At 37.0% G+C, this 18,857-nt stretch overlaps 2 protein-coding genes across 2 annotated transcripts in view; one reads left to right on the top strand and one right to left on the bottom strand.

Annotated features, from left to right (window-relative positions):
- LOC113064392 (probable E3 ubiquitin-protein ligase HERC1) overlaps window positions 1-13,158 on the bottom strand; it is a 64,038-nt gene extending 50,880 nt beyond the window's left edge. The window contains 5 exon segments of the mRNA XM_026235189.1: window positions 1,171-1,482; window positions 2,223-2,408; window positions 2,581-2,676; window positions 3,820-4,786; window positions 12,846-13,158. Of these exon segments, the coding sequence (XP_026090974.1) occupies window positions 1,171-1,482; window positions 2,223-2,408; window positions 2,581-2,676; window positions 3,820-4,752 (1,527 nt within the window). The 5' untranslated portion in view covers window positions 4,753-4,786; window positions 12,846-13,158.
- Window positions 13,159-15,950: 2,792 nt separating this feature from the next.
- On the top strand, window positions 15,951-18,642 carry esm1 (endothelial cell-specific molecule 1). Its single transcript, XM_026235188.1, has 3 exons — window positions 15,951-16,569; window positions 17,773-17,916; window positions 18,048-18,642. The coding sequence occupies exons 1-3, from the start codon at window positions 16,263-16,265 to the stop codon at window positions 18,128-18,130; spliced, it is 534 nt and encodes a 177-aa protein (XP_026090973.1). The 5' UTR covers window positions 15,951-16,262; the 3' UTR covers window positions 18,131-18,642.
- Window positions 18,643-18,857: the final 215 nt, after the last annotated feature.

The raw sequence follows: 18,857 nt of genomic DNA, 5'->3' as shown, positions 1-18,857 counted from the left end.
GTGTTATGACTGATTTCAGCATGTCGTGCAGTTCATTGGGAATTTAGGGGTTGCTAGGGTAAGCTATGAGGTCATTAGAGTGTTTTAGTTTATTTTACAATGTTGATATGTAGTTGCTAGTGTTCTGTGGTTACTAGGACATTGCTATGTGCTCTGTAGAGTGTTCTGGTTGATTTTTATTATGTTTTGTTGTTGCTGGGGGAATTCAGGGGTTGCTAGGTATGTTGTCATAAGCGTGTTTTGATTGATTTTAAAATGTCTATGCAGTTGCTACTGTAGGGTGTTCTGGGGTTGCAAAATTTTTTATATGTGGTCGCTAAGGTGTTCCGAGCGATTTTTAGCATTTTGCTAGGCAGTTGCTAGGATGTTCTGTAGTTTCTAGGGCATTGCTACTGTATGTGGTCGTTCCGGTGTTATGACCACTGATCTATATATAACAGGATCACTCATCGACAACAGGCAGTGAAGCCACCGGAAGTGTTTGATCCTCCATCTTACTAATTCCTACCAGCAGAGGTTACCACTGAGTCACATTTACATCGCGGACCTAAAATCACTCGATTTGAAGCAAATTAGTCAAACGGGTCTAAGTTTTATGTTTTGTATAATGAATTAATGTTTTTATGCGTTAAAGTTTATTGCATGTTGCACTACATTTGCCAGGATGTTCTGGATTTGCTAGGACATTGTTATGTGGTTTCCAGGGTGTTTCCATATGGTTCCTAGGGTCACCTTAATGATTCACGCATGTTGCTATGCAGTTGTGTTTTGGGTTCTAGACTAAGGTGTATCTTGTTTCAAGGGTGTTCTAAGGTGGGTGGGATGTTGATATGGTGTTGCTGGGTGGGCATTACGGTGGTGATATATGGGGCAACTTTTTTGAACTATGTTGTTGGGGAACTTTTCCATTGCGAATGGGCAACAAATTTCTATTTGGATACTTTGGATCGGTCGAGGGCCCTGTGTCTCACCTGGTTGCCCAATGACGGCAACATTGCCCAGCAACATTGCTCAAAAAGTTGACCCTTGTATCATCACCTTTAGAGTGATCTGGAATGTGATCCACTTGTCCAAGTCAGAAAATATGCCCAGGGATATGATTCCAATTAGACAGTCACATCCAAACATACAAATAATAATAATTTCTGCATGTAGAAAACACATTCTCACCTTTCCTAAAAGAGGGCCTTGTATAATCTTGGGGTATTTCTGTGTGGCGCTGTTCCCATGGCCCAGTTTGCCGTAATCTCCATCTCCCCAGCTGAACACCTCTCCCTCTGCTGTGACGGCCAGTGTATGTCCGTCTGATCCCTTGGAAGACGACACCTTTCTCATGGTGCGAGGCGGTTCTAGAACCAGCTTTTTGGGCATGGACTGGTTATTAGAGTCTCCCAGTCCCAGTCGACCATAACTACCCTTCCCACAAGCCTTCACTGCACCATCAGCAGATACGGAGAACGTGCAGTACTGCCCCGCCTCAATCTGCAGGTGGAAAGAGAAGAGCACCATTTAGAGCCAAGTGAATTGAATCAACTGTGATGGAGATTGTCTAAACTGTATTATTGAAAGGGCACACTTTATTAAGATGTGGCTGCTGTTTTCTAAATTGCATAATAATGAAAATACATGTCTGTTTTAAAAAGCAGAGACTTCGGTAACCAGTCTTGGCACAATACATACTCCGTTAGTTAGAGAGGAAACAAATAAATTTAGTTCATAAGCTGGTCTATTATTAGTTCTAATGCAGTCAGTAACCAATATGAAACTGAAGGCATTATAAACTATATACCATTTAAATAAATAAATAAATAAAGTATTTAACTTATTGTGGAATATTAAAGCTGTAACAAAAGCAAAAAAAAAAATCCTCAATTAAAGTAGAAAAATAATATAAATACAAAAGAATATATTCAGTAATAAAAAAAAAAAACATTATAATAATATGGCCTTATAAGATGGATCTGTTGACATGAAGCTAAGAATTTAATTTATAGGATATTTTCTATTGATTTCTTTCATAAAGGAGAGTCGAACGAAAGGACCTTTTAAAGGTTATTTTGTAAAACTGTCAAACTGAGCGTTGGGATCTCACTGATTCAATTTTTCTTCCATGGTCGGTCTGTCTCCACCACATGCTGTCTCTGTTAATTAATGTTAGCTTCATGACGGCTTCCAGTTATTTGGATTTCCAATACACTTGAGGAACATAAACCCACACAAACCATTTGTGCATCGCTGAAGCCCTGAGCTAGTTTGGGCTGTAAAATCTTCTCCAGCGTTCCCTCGGCGAGTTGATGGCTGCTGTTGCTGCCCCACACGTACACCATGACTGCATCAATCTCAGAGCCGGAGGAAGAGGAAGAGCTTGCACTGCATGAGCACAGGCAGTTAGAGGCCAGGGAGCAGATCTACGACACACACGCATGTATACAAATTAAAAATGTACTTATCAGAATAAACAGTGGCTCATACTATATATATATATATATATATATATATATATATAGAATAAAAGTCTCTCATACTCAGACTAAGAAAATTTGTATAACACCTTATACTACAGTCTTCACACAAACACACCTCTTCAAAGAGGCAAAGAGCAACATGCGAGAGGCTACAGAGTCCATCAGCATCTTTCTTCAGCACCTGAGTATTGATGGATTCACCACGAACAGCCTATAACAACAAACAATAATATTAGAAGCTACAATATATATATCTTAAATAAAATACTGTAGAACCACAAAACCTGATAACATAATGTATGTCACTGATACATCTATGTGACCAAGTGTTTATTCAAACAATGTTCTTGCAACAGCCTTTAGCTCTGACAAAATGAAATGGTGGCGTATTGCTTGAAGTTGCAATGAAATGGATTAGTTATGATGTAAGGCTGAGTAAAATGGATTATCGGAAAATATAAATTGTAGGGTAGGGGCTTGGTTCTATTAATTTGTTGTTATTTGAATGATTAAGAATTACAAGGTCCAAACAAATTGTGGGTTCACAATGCATTTAAAAATTTTATTAGTTATTAATATTAATATTAATAGAGAAAACTAAATACAGAGTAGGTGAGGTGAAAAGTGACCTGAATGCTAAAGTTGGCTAAAACGCAACATCTAAATCACTGTTTGACTATTGGTTAGCGTTAGCAAGTGGCCCAGGCGAACATAGGTCGAAATTAGCATGAAAGGAATTTAATTTACTATGTTTTGATTTAATATTTAGAAGATAGTCTCTGAGTCCTTCTCACCAAAGTACTGAACTTTGTACTCAGGACAGGAGTAGGAGAATCTTTAAACAAACACTTCCTTCAGTACAGGGAACAACTTCTGCTGAACTTCAAGCACAGAAGTCTTGAAGAAGACATATTTCCAATTGATTAAGACATAAATAAATTAGAGCATGGCACATGGCAGGTCTGGTGTGGCTCAGGCGGCTTTCAGAGCTGGGAAGACAGCCAAAAGCTCCCGTACAAATGAAACCCACAATCTTGTTTAGAGTAAAGAGAAATGTTCAAACCATTTCTGCCCTCAATGAGAGGAATACAGAATAATGGTTAACTACTATATTGCACTAATGTATTAGCAGTAACAATTAGCAATAATGATTTCCTTTAAGTGCTGAGGGAGGGATGGACAAATGGAGGAAAGTGTTAGCCTAGGCTCAGCGCCGTAACTCTATACTCTCTCTGCATTTGAAAGAGGCACAGCTTTCTATATTAGAACCCATTACCCAGTGGTATTACTGTATATTACTTCACTCATGCTATTAGCATGACCACTAGGTCAACCACATGGTGAAGGAACACACCGTGTGCTGGCGCATTTGTTGCAGGGTTTGATGGATCAGCTCGTAGCCCACTCCAATTGTTTCAGTCATGGTGGAGGAAGCAGAGGCGGCCAACGCCACCTCCACCCACTCCAGAAGGAAGCGCAAGGATCCTCTTTGTAAGGCTAACGAGAGAAGGAGCTCCAGGGATAGCCTGCGACCCGCCCGATCCGCCCCGGACCCGCTGACCGCCGTCTTCTTTAGGAAGTCTCCAACTTGCGTGAGACAGTCAAGCCCCACTGTTGGGATCTTGTTCTCGTTGGCCAGGGAAAGAGGAGGCAGGGCAGCCAGGACTGAAGATGCGGTGGCAAGTACCTCGTTGCACAGAGCAACGTCCGGTGGGTTCTCAAGACACCCTCTCTGCCAACTCTGCCTCAGTAGCGCAAAAAGGAGACTCAACCCAGTCCGGACTCCCATTTCAATGAGAACGTCTGTGCCTGACTTTGAACGGGAACTGCCAGTTGGCCAAGGCTCAGACACTGACTCCAGAGCGCCCCCTTCTGCACTGGAGGATGAGGGTTGGGGAGGCAGCGGTGCTCTGAAACGGTCGTGATACTTGCTATGGAGGGCGTAGAACACCCTCTGGAGGATCACCAGTCTGTGGTGCAGGGATAGGGCAAAGGGGGTCCTTGCCAGCATTCGGTGGGCCAAGCATCGCTGACTGTGGAGCAGCGCGGACAGGTATTCCTCCTTCTCCTCCTCAGCGTTGGATTCGTACTGGAAGTCGGGCAAGCGTGGACCCATTAGGTCCTGCACTGGCTGAGCCAAGCCCACAACCTCTTTGTTGTAGACCAGTTTAGCATAGAGAGCAGCCGCTCCATGCCTTGTGGCGGTCTGAACGCTGTCCTCTGCCGCCCAGGAGCTGTTCAGGTGCTCCTGCCACTTTAGCATCACGTGTGTCTGAGAAGGCACCATCACTGTACATTATTCACACACAAGAGGCTCAAAGCTAGAAGAGAGAAAAAGAGAGTGAAAATTGTAAAAACTGTTCAAGACTTAGCAAAGATTTTTGAAGCAAGTCCACAGAGCAAAAAAACTTAAGGTGTGGTCACATTTACCATTGCTCTGTGAAATGTCATGGGCAAATACAGTAAGAATCTGTCTGATTGGGAGTCACATGACATTTATCCAGTGAAGTTTCTAGGCAGCTCAATAGGAGCTTGTATCTGGCATCTGCACAGTTTTGATTGTTATGGTGCATCTAGCATTTCCATTAATAATGCAAGCTATGGACATGTTACCCATACTATTCAAATTATTTGTGTATTACGGTTGATTCTTAAATTATATTTGATTCTGCTCAATCCAGAATATGGGGTTACATCCTTATAAGAAATAGGCTACAAACTGCTCTCATCCAATAACAGATGTACTTGTCTCTCCTCCAGGGCCTTCCTGAAGGAAATGTCTTGACAGACTGCACTTTTTTCCCCACCAGAGAACATATGTAAAAGTGAATCAAGGTCATTTTCCTGAGGCATGGTTTGATTAAACATGAGGAACACATTGACATATGCACAGCTTACTTATGTCGATGACAACAATAGTCATGCTACATCACAGATAAAGCGAATCACAGGGCCCAATATCATTGTGACTCATTACTCAGAAGGTTTAAACTTCACCCTAATCTAGTTAGTATATGTAAAACTGATTACAGACTCTAGCGGCTGTAACTATCCTACAAATAACCTACTGAGAGATGATGTGATGATGAAAACAGCATGACAACACAGGGTTCACCTTTCTGCATCTCTGAGAAATAGCTTTCATCTGAAGATGTAACAACGAAGATCTCTACTTGTTTTGCGAACTGTGACATTTCAAAAAACAGTTAGAGTATGTGATGTATTAGTTCAAACTATAACCTGTAAGCTGATTGAAAGAAGATGGAGGCATTTTATTATCCCAGCATTGAATTTATGGCTATCCCCTTACACAAAGTATAAACAAAACAAGTTGAATAACTCTGCTCTGTTAAATAAGATAAACATAGATTTCAATACATATCTGCCTATTTCTAGTTACATAACCAACAGTGAAGACTGGAGTAATGGCTGTTGAAAATTCATTAAAACATTATACATTTTAAAACATTAAAATAGAAAACAGTTGTTTTAAATTGTAATAATATTTCACAACATTACTTATTTTACTGTAATTTTGATTAAATAAACTCACCTTGATGAGCAATTCGAAAACATAAAAAAAAAAAAAAAAAAAAAACTACTGACACAAAACTTTTAAACAGTAGGACTGTACATTATCTTTCATTTATTTACGTTCATAGCTTTCCCATCTTTTTAAGTTTTTGTTTTACATTTTTGAGTATAAAAAGAGGAAATGAGGAAACTCCAGTGGTTAGGATGAGATATATACTCATGATGTTTTATTTCAGTCTCGGAAACATGCTCAGTTAGCTAACATATGAATATGAAACCTTCCTTGATTATATTTGGAAATCAGTAGCCATTCAATCAGTAATGACTGACTTGATGAATCCACTGCACAGCAGTATAATCTAAAATGAAAATCCAGAACTAAAACCTTGAATAAACCAGACACCATCAGCCTAGGAATTGAGCAAGCTTGGACAGTTGCCTCAGTTTCTCTCACGTCAGTGAAACCGGTGGCCTTCTCGTTACTTCGAGCAAGTTACCATCATCTCCCGCTAGTCAGTGTCCATGAGAAACATGACCCAGCACTTCCGCGTCTGCCCCGAGTCTTACACTCGACAGCCTCTACGGTTTCAGAATGTATAAAAATAAAAAGGATGCTTCTCAAAGCTGCTTCACAGTTATGTGGGAGGTGGTGTGGGACCGAGTGTCACATTCCCTGGGAACTCTGACTAATCCTACGAAAACCATGACAATAACAAGTCCTTAATGTCTCTATGTAAAGAGACGCTGAGTTTATACTCTGAGGTGTTTACCACTTTGCAGACATATTGGCGTGAGTACAATGCGCTGGGTGTAAATATAGACAATCCTCAGTTACATGTTACTATTATTAATCAGAAAGAGGTACAGTAGTTATGCACCCAAACAGTAATTTTAGAGCATGTTTAAAATTAGATCAGAGAACATACAGTTTTAAACCGGTGTTGATCTGATAGCTGTTGGGTATGCTTTACACATTAAACTAGACGACAAAATAGCAGCTGGGTTATTCCTGCTTAAAAGTACAGATGTGTTGGATATGACATTAAACGCACATAAAAAATTTGTAAAATAAAATGAATGATATTAGTTCATTTCATACACTACTGTTTAAAGTTTTGTGGTCGGTGTGATTTTTTTTTAATGTTTTTTTTTTTTTTTTTTTACAATTTATAGTTTAGAATTGTAAAACTACAATATATAGAACGCATCAGCGCCAGTGGTTCGCCCGCTCAATCGTGAGTTACTTTTATTACTGTTAGTTACTACTGTACAGCCTACAGTTTGCTAGCTAGCTATGCCTTCGTCACCTAAATGCATATTACCTGGTTGCGATAACTTACAGAATACCGTTGGTCTCCTTATTTTAGTTTATTTGTATTTTACATGGGTAAATGCGATAAATCGTGATTAGGCAGAAGCTGCGATTGTCATGCGTATTTTCAGGCAAGCACAGTTCTGTGATCAGCAGTAAATCCCCATCTGGAGGCCAGATGACGCACTTGCACGGAAACTCCAAATATGCCTCACAGAAGAAACCCAGGAAATGCTTATAGCGGTTGTTGAATAAACAGATGATTTGAATGCTTTCATTAATTCAACGTGACTAATAAACACACTACTACAACAAAATATGGTTTATCTGAGTTTTTCTTATCATTTTTATTATAATTAAGTAGGGCTTCACGATTAATCGAATTGCTAATCGTGATTACAATTATGGATTCCACAATTACGTAATCGTTCACAGCGGCAATTAATCGTTCGAAGTCCACTTATGTTATTCTGCATGCTTAAAGGGGGGGTGAAATGCTATTCCATGCATACTGAGTTTTTTACACTGTTAAAGAGTTGGATTCCCATGCTAAACATCGACAAAGTTTCAAAAATTAAGTTGTACGTTTGAAGGAGTATTTCTGTTCCAAAAATACTCCTTCCGGTCCGCACAAGTTTCGGGAAGTTTTTTTCGAGTATGGGTCTGTGTGACGTTAAATGGAGCAGAATTTCCTTATATGTGTCCTAAGGGCACTTCTGCCGGAAGAGCGCGCGCTTCACTGATCAGACAGAGAGCATCTCGAAATGTCACAAAAGAAGTGTATTATTGGTTGCGAGGCCAAGACAACCCTGCACAGATTACCAAAAAAAAAACAGCATTAAGGGACCAGTGGATGGAGTTTATTTTTATAGAGCATCAACGGAGTTGTGCAAGTGTTTTTGTTTGTTCCCTGCATTTCGAAGATGCTTGTTTTACAAACAAGGCCCAGTTTGACTCCAGATTTGCACATCGTTTATTTCTTAAGGATAATGCAGTCCCAACGAAAAAGGGTCACGATCGTGTGTTTGAACCGCAGGCGGTGAGTAAAACTGCTTCAAATATCTCTGTGTTGTTAACTTAGCTATCGGCGCGTAAGCACATCAAGTAAACAACATGCGATGTTGTCATCAAACTGCACTTTCCACATGTACAGCTTAAAAAAAAAAAAAAAGACGACATAAAGTGGAACTTAGTCATTTTCCAAAACCGCTAAGCAAATATATACAGTTTCAATACATACCACATAGAGACGTCCTGCTGTAGTCATTGCTGATGCTGCTCTTGTTAAATTTCAGCCTCTGGATCTGATTCTGGATCATAAATATACGCTGAATCTGACTGTTAGCCATGGTTTGTTTTGGATGTTTTTTTCATCACAGTAATGTCACAGCTTCCAAACGCTCTCAACGCAAAAGCTTACTCGCGCTTGTGATTCTTTAGCTCCGCCCACACGTCACGCCTCCAGCGGCTCGTGTTTTTCCGGGAAAAATCGGTACAAACTATCTTTCTCTTATGAATATAATAAAACTAAAGACTTTTTGGAGTTATGAAGGATGCAGTACTACTCTATAGGTACTCAAGATTAACAGGATATTGAGTGAAAACGAGCATTTCACCCCCCCTTTAAGATGCGTTTTTTTCTTTCTACATTATATATATAATTAAAAGAAGAAACCAGTCTGATACTATAGAAAAGCACAAAGTTTTTCAGTTAAGCCCCTTTCACACTGCCATTCCGGCAAATACACAGGTAAAGTGTTCCTGCAATTGCTCCCGGGTCGCTAGATTTTGCACTTTCACACTGCCAGTGATGACCCGGTATATGTGCGTGCTTTCACACACAACCCTTGAAGATCCCGTAACGACACGTGACATCAGCGCCTGACGTGTAATGTACAAGTCGAAAACCCTAGGCACGTTATACTTTCACTGAAGCAAGCAAACGATCGGTGCGTCAGCGTGGAAAGTGAGGAACTAACTGATCCCTGCTTCATTACAGTTTGCACATATGTTTTCGTCGCGAACGTTGATCTTCCTTCTAAACAGCCGGTAAAAGAGTCGCGCGATAACGCGCGTCATCACTTCGACACGGAATTAGATCTGGCTTTTGTTTACACAGCGCTCGTCCCGGGTTGAACCCGGAAATGTTACTAGGTCCCCGACCTGGGTTCAATGCGGTAATCAATCCTGGGACGTGGTTGCTTTCACACAGAAGGCGACCCGGCAATGTTCCGGAAATATTGCGGGTCCGACGTGCAGTGTGAAAGGGGCTTTAGTGTTTTCAGCTAGTTGATTTTCATTTAAAAATATGACATGCAGTTGCATCAAACAATGGTATAAACATCATTTAATAAGTTGTAATAATCATAATTAATAAGCAATTACACTTCCAAGGGAATAATGGACAATTATGATTTGTGTCATAAAATCGCATAAACTTTATAAAGTGAGTCTGGAGTAAAAAAAACATGAAAAAAATGTTATTAAATGTGGTATTTTCACATGCTTTCAGATGGAGTAGCATTTACTACACAGAGGCATAATCATTCATTATCATTCTTTCATAGAGCTTTCGCAGAATTATTTATTCTATTTCATAACTACGTGATTAAAACGTCTTTGATTATGAAAGCTATTTTGTGTAGCTTGTCTGTGAACTACGGTTCTGTGTAGTAAATGCTGCTCTATCTGAAAGCATGTGCTAGAAATTTACTACTAATCACACAACCGGATACTGACAAGATACTCATGACAATCACATTCAATTAATCGAGCAGCCCTAATTTGACAGTTGTGAGTGGTGATAGGTTCCCACAAATGGGCATGGTTTCAAGGTCGACAGCAGACATAACACCTAGTCCTATCATGCAAACTAAAAAGTAATTTATTCTTATGCTTAATTATTCTTTATGCTTAATTGTTAAGCTTAATTTTCAGCAGCTACTACAGTCTACAGTGTCACACAATGCTTCAGAATTCATTCTAGTATGCTGATTCACTGAAACGTTTCTTATTATTATCAATGTTAAAAACAGTTGTGATTCTTAATGGTATTGTGAAAACAAAGATACATTATTTTCAGGATTATTTGATGACTAGAACGTTCAGTGGAACAGAATGTATTGGAAACAGAAATATTTAGCAATATTATAATTGTCTTTCTGTCACTTATGATCCATTAAATGCATCCTTGCTGGTAATGTATTTCCATTAAAAAAATAAATGGCTTAAATACTAGGTGGATATGCCAGTGATATTTAATTAGTCCCATCCAACCCATCCAATTAGACTTTTGTAAAATCCCTTTAACAAAAAGCCAGCTTCTTAATACATTATCCTCCAAAAAGGCACATCATTTTGGTGAGAAAACAACAGCACAAACATCAATATACACTAGCAACAGATTGTATGCTGTATGTGCTATTACTTGTTTAATTTTAAAACAACCAGTAGAATAGAATGAAAAATTCAAAAGATGGTTAAAAATATCCACATTAACTATTAAAAATATGAAAATTAAATATTAAAATGGTCACCCTCATGCAAGCGAACTCTCAGTGCCTGACTAATTTTAGCATCCTGTTAATTTTCTTAGTCTTTGTGTAAATAATCACATCTGACCAAAACATGATAAAGGCATGAAAGTCTACTACATCATTTTATGGAAATATTTTCTTAATTTACAACACAAGTACACAAGTAGCCAAAACCTGGACAACTTAAGCAAGCACATTATTTAAAAAATATATTTTTTTTTACAGAGTTCATAAGAGTGCTCCATAACAAGAATGCCCTGTTAAAAATTGGGATTCTAATAACATATCAATCTACTGTCTTTTGTGCCTTATTTCCTGAAAAGTATATTTCTTGGAAACCCAGATGCAAATGAGCCAACAGTCAAATGATGGTATACGCACAAGAGATGTTAACCAAAAACAGAGAGCACAGGGTTATTCCCAGCAACACAAGTGTAGGACTGAGCTTGAATCAATCAGACAAACATAAAGCTGTCCAGCCAAGATTTTCCATTGCCAAGTGCCTATTACTGTTGACCTTCTGTTGAAGTGAGACTGAGGTGGATTCAATTCAGCCTATCACAACGGTCTGGGGGGGTGGGGGGGGCTGATAGTCTGAACACCTGACTGATCCAGGACAACTGTGACAACTAAAACGTCCATCCAGTCTGATCACATTTCAGACAGAGGCCATCAAAACATAGGGCATTTCAAGGTTTCAATGCATAAGAGGAGGACTGAGTCAAAGGAGATCATATGAGCACAACTACGAATCTGAGCTTTGAGCTTTGTGTTGAATATGAATGCAAAATCTCACCTGAACACTGTATAAACATTAAAGGTTTCATTTGTTCATATCAGAAATGCCTGGCACCCATTATGTGCTCAGGATAAACTAGTTTGGACCTCAAAGCAAGCAAAGACACACACACACACACACACAAACATACATACATACATATACAAATATATGAAATCCTAACTAATATTTTGCTGAAGCCAATATCATAAATGTCAGTGAGGACTGAAGTGGTCAAGATCAGAAACGACAAATAAAGGAACATAAAAATAATCCATATGACTTGAAAACTATATTCCAAATCTACTGAAAGCATATGATTGTTTTGTTTGGAAACAGGGCAAAATTTGAATTTTATGTACTGAAAAATTCCATTGTTGCTCTTAAATGCCATTTGCACTCATGTAGAGTGACCTGGCAGGGATTTCTAAATTGCCTAAAATATCTAAAATTTGCATTGGTTTGACTGCTGACTGTAGATCCCACTGTCTCGCATACCATGATTGTTCAGTTATGTATAATGCCTGAATTCTATTGGCCATTACTTTCAGCAGGTATGAAAACGATAGGTAAACAAAGCCAAAACCTGGACAATTTAAGCAATTTCAGAATCCTGCCCCGGACAAGAGGTCGAATAGTCACCCTAGTTTATGCACATTCATAAAATCCCAGCACATTTGATATTACAAAATCAGTTTAGGCCGGCCAACATAAATTACTATGCTTATGGTGCTTGTCTAGCTGGTAGACATGTAAAACCATTTTGTTAAATAAAAACTAAGGGAGGCTTTGTTAAGGTTAAAAACAGTTAAAACCAGTACAGACATCAGCATCTAAAACTACACGTCCTGTTCTTTTGGGGGGGGGGGTGAACTTACCGTCTATAACCACTACAGCACATCACCCCCAAGAAACCCTAATCTTTGCCAAAATGCAGCACATTATGTAAAATGTGACCATAATCAGATCAATTTCCTCAGCAACGTGCATGAACTTTCACTTGGGAAAGACTTACATTGGTGCATCAGACCATATAGACTGTATTAAAACGGCTGGGACTCAAAACAACAGTGATAGATACAAAAATAGCTGACACATGACGAGCTCAACTGTTTAAAGGACTAATAATCCATATCAGTTGCGACAGACACGACAATCCACCATTCATCAGACCAGATACAGCCGAATAATATATAAAAAACAGTGTATATAATGCTTACCGAACGACACGATCTCCTTTCTTCCTTCTGTCATTCACATTCACGCCCAGCAGATCAACCCACTGCCCCCTGCAAGGCTTTTTAAACCTGCTGCTTACCAGAAAGAACGTGAATCCTTCGCTTTATTATGAACCATACCCTTTGTTTACCTTCACAAATACACACTTTTGAATGAAATATAACTAAACGGGACCCGGTAAAGAGGAGTCACGCAATACGAGGACGAAATGCCGGTTAATCTCGCGCTGAGGGTGTTTATAGTAGGGAAGGTTGCCGCTCCGCAAGCTGTTGCCATGAAAGATAGCGGCGTATGTTTTCGGGAATACACGTACAGCGGTAGAGTTTACGCATTCGGCTTAGTGTCATGACGTCATGACGTTAAAATCGTACGAGTCCGTTATGTCTAGTTTTTTGTTTTTAAGCGATCTTATTTGTATTTAGTTCATTGTTATTTTCATTATTTAAGTAATAGCAGTTTTTATTGTAAATATTATGTCGTTTTAAATTTGAGTTTTGCGATCCAAATGATCACATAAAAATATAATTACTCTGTAAATAAATAAATAAATAGTGACATCAAATATTTCCATTTCTTCTGACAACACTTTTCCAACCTATTTTCCTATTTTTCTTGACATTAATAAATAAAAAAATCATTTTAATAAATAATTTAATGTTTAAATTTAAGGACAAAATCCCAAACAAACTGAATCAGTGAGTTAAAACTTCAGAAGCTAACAAACAGAACAGTGTGATTTATGAACAAATGCTTTAATATTTTGAATTACACACACACACACACACACACACACACACACACATATATATATATATATATATATATATATATATATATATATATAGCTATATATATATATGTATGTATGTATGTATGTATATATATATATATATATATATATATATATATATATATATGTATATATATATATATATATATATATATATATATATATGTATATATATATATATATATATATATATATATATATATATATATATATATATATATATATATATATATATATAGTTTTCCTTTTTATTTTAGTTTGTTTTAATGATTTTGTGTTTTTGTCCTTTTTTAAATAGGATAATGTTGAAACTTCTGAAATTAAAGAAGTTGACATTTTTTATATTTTATTCAGTTAATGTTTATTTTATTTCAAGTGATGATTTTTTTTTATGGTATTAGTTTTAATTAACACTATTAACCATGCTTGAGAAGACTTGTAATGATTCGTATTCGTCATTTGGAGCCCCATTACATTAATATTGCTTAACTGTGAAACCTCCAACAAAGGCATATATGAGACACAGAACTTATTTCCACAAAAAAAAAAAAAAAACATACAAAAAAAATTAAGTGAAATTAAAGTCTTTTCTCTCGTCTTTTTTCTGAAAGGATTGAGTACAATAAAGTCACTTTTTTTTCTTCATCCTTCTAAACGTAGAGCTCTGCAGCTTCAGCTTGCCCTGGTCAAAAGCTTAAATTATTCTTCAGTGTCTCTGGTGTTTCGGTCATGTATATGTGATCCATGGAATGACAAACAGTGTCTGATGATGAAATTTGACAGGGTTCATGGCAATGAAATGTTACATGGTCCACTGGGATGAAACTCTGTGGCCCCACTGCTTTCATGCACTTCAGGAACAACAACAACTCCCAAAATCTCTTCCACAGCTTTAGTGTTTCTCAATATGTCATCCCCACTCATTGGCCTGTGTGTTGTGATCATTTCTGCAAGCAGTCAGGGAAGAAAAATATGGCAGCTTGTATTGAGGCACACTTGGTTCAGACTATTTGTAAGGACAAAGTTATCTTTAAAATGGACAGAACGTACGGTAGATGAAAAAAGGAGTTCGCTTCCACTTGTCCCATCTGAGATATGCCAACCACTGCTGCAGCCCACAGTTATTATCTAAAGGGAATCTGTGAGAATGAGAGAAAAAAAGACAAATATGTCAAACAAATCCCAGTGTTGGTTTTATTTTTGATTTTTTTGATTTTTTAAAGAAGGAATGGGCTTTCCGGCTATCATTTTTACCTACTCTATATTGTAGCTTTATTATTATTATTATTATTATTATTATTATTATTATTATTATTATTATTAAATCGTCCATTAATGTCAGTACAGAGATATTATAAAGAATAATGAAATCATTCAAAGTAAGATAAGACAGCATATACATATTAAATAACGATAAAATCTTAGGCTACACCAGAATCCTCGTCGACATGAAGATTCAAGTTCAACAAAGCACCATAAGAAAATCAAAAGTCATTTATACGACAACGCTCCATCAAAAGTCATAAACATTACTTTACATGTGGAGCATACTAAAGTGTAGTTCGTTAATGCCCATTTAAAACATTCACGCGACTCTCCTGCCGTTGTTTTATGTAACAGCGTCATCTAGTGATAAATATCCTGAATTGCAGCCCCGGAGCGTATTCTTTTCAACTTACCGGTATATGGTTTATATACACAGACGTCTCATTAATATTAAACGGAAATCTAATTTGTAAACTTAATAAAACGAGACTATTTCAAGACGAATTTTTCTATCAGGCAATGCTTTAATAACATTTACATTTCTGAAAGCATCATAAATGGTATCTAGCTAGATGTCAGATGAATAATAATAATAATAATAATAATAATAAAAAGGCAGAGAATTGTAGATTATTTTATGAAATTTGGCCCGTTTTGTCTCTATACCATGAACTAAAATGTGTCACAATTATGACTTGCAAGATATATCTCAATATTTTCATGGGCCTCCTATTTTAATTGTTCAGATAATGTTAAAATAATTAAAGTTGAAGCTTGAACATATTATATTTACATTGTATGGATCCTTTAATGTATACAAAGACACTCTTATTGTTATAAAACGATAGGCCCAAATAAAATTGTTGTTTTATATATATATATATATATATATATATACAATCTGTGAAATTTAATAGCTATATTTTAATGTTAATCATGTCTCAGGAGAAACTTAAATTAACTCTGCAAAGACAATTTTAACGCTACCAAAAACGTTCACGTTAGGAACAAGAAGTCGTGGGGGTCACGAGGGTCATCTTGAAAAACCTTGAAACAAACAACTTCAGTGATGACATCAATTCCTGGATGGCAGCATGGCTCTAATTCCACTTCCACGCCGGATTTCTAAAACAGGGAAGGGGGAGGCTGGCAAACATACAACAACACCGGATTGAGGAAACTGACGAGGGCATACTATGTGCAAAACAAACTTGTTTAAAGCTGACAGACATGCAGCCCGAGCGGTTTCATTCACTATCGCATCTAAGAAGAGGACAGCTCCTCCCTAGTGCACTAGACCCGAGGACAGCATCCAGCGTGGTGTTCGCTAGCACTTCAAGTCATGCGTTTGTACGCGATCCCTGTGTTGTTGCTGATGGTGCTCGGAGATGCTGACGCGTGGGGTCCCGGTGGTAAATACGCAGTCAACTGTCCGGACAAATGCAACCCCGCGCTGTGCGGCTCGACGCAGCGCTGCAGGCGCACGGTGCTGGATGACTGCGGATGCTGCCAGGTCTGTACGGCGGGACGGGGAGAGCACTGCTACCGCACCGTGTCCGGGATGCACGGCGTCAAGTGTGGACCGGGACTCTTCTGCGACTTCTACAAGGACGAGGATGATTATGGAGATGAATATGGCATCTGTAAAGGTACGGGCTGATGTGTGCACCTGCTCAGGCAGAAGGGATTGTGGGGGGATTTGCATATATTCAAAGGGTTGAGCAAAAGAGAAGTTGAAATAAATCAGAAATAGTGACATAAAAAAAAAACATTGAAATTATTATTTATAAATTATTTATCTTAATAAAAAGAGAATTTCTTGATTTCTATATATTTAAATTACAAGGCTTTTCAATAATAACATATACTTATAACTATATTAAAATAAAAAAATTAAATGTATTTGTATTAATGGATTTCTACATATAAAATATTTAGAATTATATTAAATATAACTTTAATATAATGTACATTTAAAACAATAATACATTTATATCATATACTTATAAATTAAAAAGTATAGCTTTCCACTGAAGATTAATTAGACCTATATCTTGGAAATCAAACCTTTAATATTCTGTCTCCTATCATCAATATAGTCTTTATACATTTTCACACAAACACACACACAAAAAAAGATTTCAAAACATTTTGTGTAGCAGAAAATCTGTATGCAAGAAAAACAAAAATAAAGATTTTACATATGTGATGCCCTATACAAATAAATTATTTTCAAATTCATGTTAAACAAAGTATTTGAACTATAATCATAATATATAAATTTATTTTATAGATCTAGTCTCTTTATACATGTTAAAGATTGTCCTGACAAATTCACATCTGTTCAAGGCAGATACATTTTTATTCTCTTGTGAAATATTCAAATATTTATCAAAATCCTCAAGATTAGCTGAAGTTTTTGAGGTGATCTCAGGTTACAGGTTAAAGAACAGTTCGGCCTACTAAAGAAAACTCGCCTCCAAGCCTCTTTACAAGTCCTTCTAGGGCCCCTAAATTATTACTTAAAGTATTATGTAAGAACAACGTGAGTTGGTGAATGAACACTCATTGCTTTGTGCCCGGGGAACACACACCTTCCACACCAATTACTCACACTCAGCCTTTTAATTAAGTCTTATCCCGAGTCTTAGACATAAGTGAGCCTTCTGATCCTATTCCACAAATTCTGGATCAGCAGTGAGCAAATATCCTCAAAAAAAGAGTCTTTGTTAAATGACTTTGTTAATAAGTGTTAAAGTTGTGGTAAATATTTACTATAGTAGATCATCATAATGCCTACATATCCTTTAATGGTTAAATAAGCTGAAACATGTTTGTGTTTCTCTTATCAGACTGCATGTATGGAACTTATGGCATGGAATGTCGGAAAACATGCAACTGTAAAGCAGGAGGATTGTGTGACAGGGAAACAGGTGCTTGTCTGTCCTTTAAATTCTTGGCTAAAATGGCAATGCTGAAATCTCATTCAAGCGAAGGTGAGTACAAATGTAAATTACAAATGTAATATGAATGCAAAAAATATATTTAAAGAATGTCCTTTGATATAAAGTGACATTATGCAGAATATAATTATTATTTAATTTATTTTATTCTTATTGTTTGACAGGTAATGAAGTGGGCTCAGGCGATGGCAACACTGAAACCAGCAGCAATCAATCTTCCGCTCGCAATTTTCTCACCCTTCGCTGACAGCAACTCTCAAGCTTCTGTTTAGTCAGTGTACATGTAGCATAATAAATTAAAGGACCAAACGGATATATTTTAATATGTTTAAAAGGGTCAAAGAAAAGGATATGCTTTTATTCTGTATATTTTACATTTGTGTATGCCAGTTATGTCTTTTTTCCAAAGCGTGTCTATGCATTCACTATCCAGCAGAGTTTGATATCACAATAATAGTGTTCCCACAGGGCTAATTATGCAGAAATACATAACTGAGATGTCAGCATTGTGGTTGAACTGAATGAACACACACAAACGCTTTTACATTATGAATGTATTACAATTGTATCATATTTAATGAAATACATATTCTAAGATGATATACCAGACTCAGTTCCAATTCTGATAAGCATTTGCGTCAAAGTTCACTGTTATGGAATCTGTATTGCTTAACAGTAATGTTTTAATATGTGATATATATTAAGACCAAATAGATTATTATAAATTATGTACTGTAAATCCTTCTAATCTGTGTGTATTTTTTTTTTCTTTGGGAATCTTCGCCTTAAAACCCTCTTGATAGAGATAATATGGATTCTTCTTCTTCTGCTTTATGTATGAGATTTAAATTAAAACGGTGTAATTCTACGAGAAAGAATACAGTCTCTTGTTGTTGTTTTTGACATTTTTTATTTAGACACATGTTTAATGTGGAATCTTTCTTTAAAACATTTTTTAAATTTGCAACTTTTTA

The sequence above is a fragment of the Carassius auratus genome, chromosome 46 (genome assembly GCF_003368295.1).
Source record: "Carassius auratus strain Wakin chromosome 46, ASM336829v1, whole genome shotgun sequence".
NCBI lineage: Eukaryota > Metazoa > Chordata > Actinopteri > Cypriniformes > Cyprinidae > Carassius > Carassius auratus.
Note: the sequence above shows the minus strand (reverse complement) of the source record. Positions and strands in the feature narration are given on the sequence as shown.

Bases quoted from the DNA above. Each gene is read 5' to 3' on its own strand.
- esm1 (XM_026235188.1), top strand. From the start codon at position 16,263: ATGCGTTTGTACGCGATCCCTGTGTTGTTGCTGATGGTGCTCGGAGAT. The intron at 16,570-17,772 runs GTACGGGCTGAT...TTCTCTTATCAG, and splicing joins TGAATATGGCATCTGTAAAG to ACTGCATGTATGGAACTTAT. The intron at 17,917-18,047 runs GTGAGTACAAAT...ATTGTTTGACAG, and splicing joins GAAATCTCATTCAAGCGAAG to GTAATGAAGTGGGCTCAGGC.